General features: G+C 33.8%; 1 protein-coding gene across 3 annotated transcripts in view; it reads left to right on the forward strand.

Annotated features, from left to right (window-relative positions):
- Positions 1–2,221, forward strand: part of LOC106469300 (phosphorylase b kinase gamma catalytic chain, skeletal muscle/heart isoform-like) — a 64,117-nt gene that overhangs the window by 54,614 nt on the left and 7,282 nt on the right. For all 3 annotated transcript variants that reach the window (XM_013929787.2, XM_022397779.1, XM_022397778.1), the window contains one exon: positions 1,550–1,591. In XM_013929787.2, the coding sequence (XP_013785241.1) occupies positions 1,550–1,591 (42 nt within the window). The remainder of the gene's footprint in view (positions 1–1,549; positions 1,592–2,221) is intronic.

Here is a 2,221-nt window from a genome sequence, read left to right on the forward strand (position 1 = left end):
AAACAATATGTAAACATCTAAGGAATATGAGAAAACTCCATAAAGAAGGTGTTTGGGTGCCTCACAAACTCTCCGATGATCATTGTTTTCAACGTGTGAACATTGTTTCCTCTATTCTAGCGTGTAATGCGCGTGAATCATCTTTGGACAGAATTGTCGCCGGTGATGAAAAATGGATTCTCTCTGTGAATATTAAATGCCAAAAACAATGGCTCAGTTTTACACAAAAACCACTTCCAACCCCAAAATCTGGACTCCATCCAAAGAAAGTGATGCTTTGCAATTGGTGAGACATCAGAAGAGTAATTCGTTTCAAACTCCTCAATCCACAGCAGCAAACTGTCAATGCGGAGATCTATAGTCAGCAACTGGAATGTTTAAATCAAGCCCTTCATCAGAAATGGTCTTCACTTGTCAATTGGAAAGGTTTTCTTCTTCTCCATGACAATGCACGTCCACATGTGGCACATTTGACGCAACACAAGATTATGGAGTTTGATTGGGAAGTTCTCCCCCATCCACCATATTCTCCAGATGTGGCACCATCAGATTACCATCTTTTTCGTTCACTGCAACACCATCTTAATGGAAAAACATATGCAAATGTGGAAGGTGTTAAAGGGAACATCAACATGTTTTTTGCTTTAAACCCAAGAGATTTCCTTACTTAGGGCATTAACAACCTGATTGTAAGATGAAGCATCATCGATAAGAATGGAGTCTTTCATTTAATAAGTGTCTTATTTTGATATATAAGTTGTTCGAGTTTTTTTCATAAACAAAGACTAATTTCTTGACAACCTAATATATATATATCTTCTTCAAAACATTCATATCTTGGTGCTACAAAAACTACTTTACCATTTACTGACAGTGTATGATTTTGTGTAAGATGTTACCATCATAAAGCTCTTTAGTCAATATTTGCATACAAGTCTTTACTAAGAGACTGATATGATCTTGCTTTGGTCATCAAAACAAACAAAAGTATGCAAGAATCATAAAGGAAAACATTATTCTAAGACATACATTCTCAACCCGAGAGGATCATTAAATCCTTTCTACTCTAATAAAGTCCTTTTAGAATCTGACCTAATCATCCCATCCTAAAGGCCTAAACTTTGTTTTTTGTTGTTTTATTTTATTAATTTTTAATACATGTAAGAAACATCCCAACTGTTTCTCACTGTATCGTGACATCAACATTATGCTTCATGAAACTGATGGTGGATGGCATTCTCCACATATAAGGTAATGAACAGATTATATATTTGGTGAAAACACTAGAAATTGGACTATATATCTTAAAATGTACATAAAACTTAAGTGTGATCTTAAGCACCTATCCAAGGTTTTTGGCAGATCTCCAGATAAGAACCTGTGTTCTAAAATCCTCAATTTCTTTTGATGCTGATTTCTGTGAAACATATACTATGATTAGGTGGTTATCAGAAAAGAGTGGCAGTGATTGGATGGATATCAGAGACTACTATTTGTTTGATTGGTTGGTATGAAGTAGAACTTACAAACATTTTTTATTCTTTATTAGACAACAAAAGGAAGAATATTTGATGCAAGGAAAACATTTCAGGTAAGCAATTAGTTCTGGTTTTCCTTTGTAATAATATCTGAAATTATAGGTTTTGCTGTAGGTGTATAAAATTAATACAATGTGTATTATGTTTTTGTATTTTTCTATGGAAAAAAAAGAAAATTTAGGTTTTTTTTTCGTTTCTTAACTTTTAACTTGTACAATGTATACTTGCATTACAGAAATACAATTTTCTAAGTACTTATATATTGTTAATTAAAACAAAAGCTACCAATGAATTTCTTAGCTCTGTTTTTCATTTCTCATGTTTTCATAAATTTGAAATGTGACTTTGACAAGAGGATACCCATTTAGCCTGGCTTTACATGATAAGAGGATGGCTGGCCAGACTAACCAGGCCTCCTCTTGCCAGGCTAACCTGGCAAGAGAATGTCGTATTAGCCTGGAAAGATAAAGCCTGGTTATTCCAGCAAGACATGTCTTTAGGATTTTAAAACTTTTTGCTATTTCCTAACTAGCATTGAGAGGTTGACTTATTGATTCCATTTATGTATATGAATGTGTTACTAACTTTTTTCAAATACCATATTTTTCGGTGTATAAGATGCACCGGAATATAAGACGCACCAGAATATAAGACGCACCCTTATTTTGAAGACAAAGTTTTGG

The sequence above is a fragment of the Limulus polyphemus genome, unplaced genomic scaffold (assembly GCF_000517525.1).
Source record: "Limulus polyphemus unplaced genomic scaffold, Limulus_polyphemus-2.1.2 Scaffold3407, whole genome shotgun sequence".
NCBI classification, from domain to species: Eukaryota; Metazoa; Arthropoda; class Merostomata; order Xiphosura; family Limulidae; genus Limulus; species Limulus polyphemus.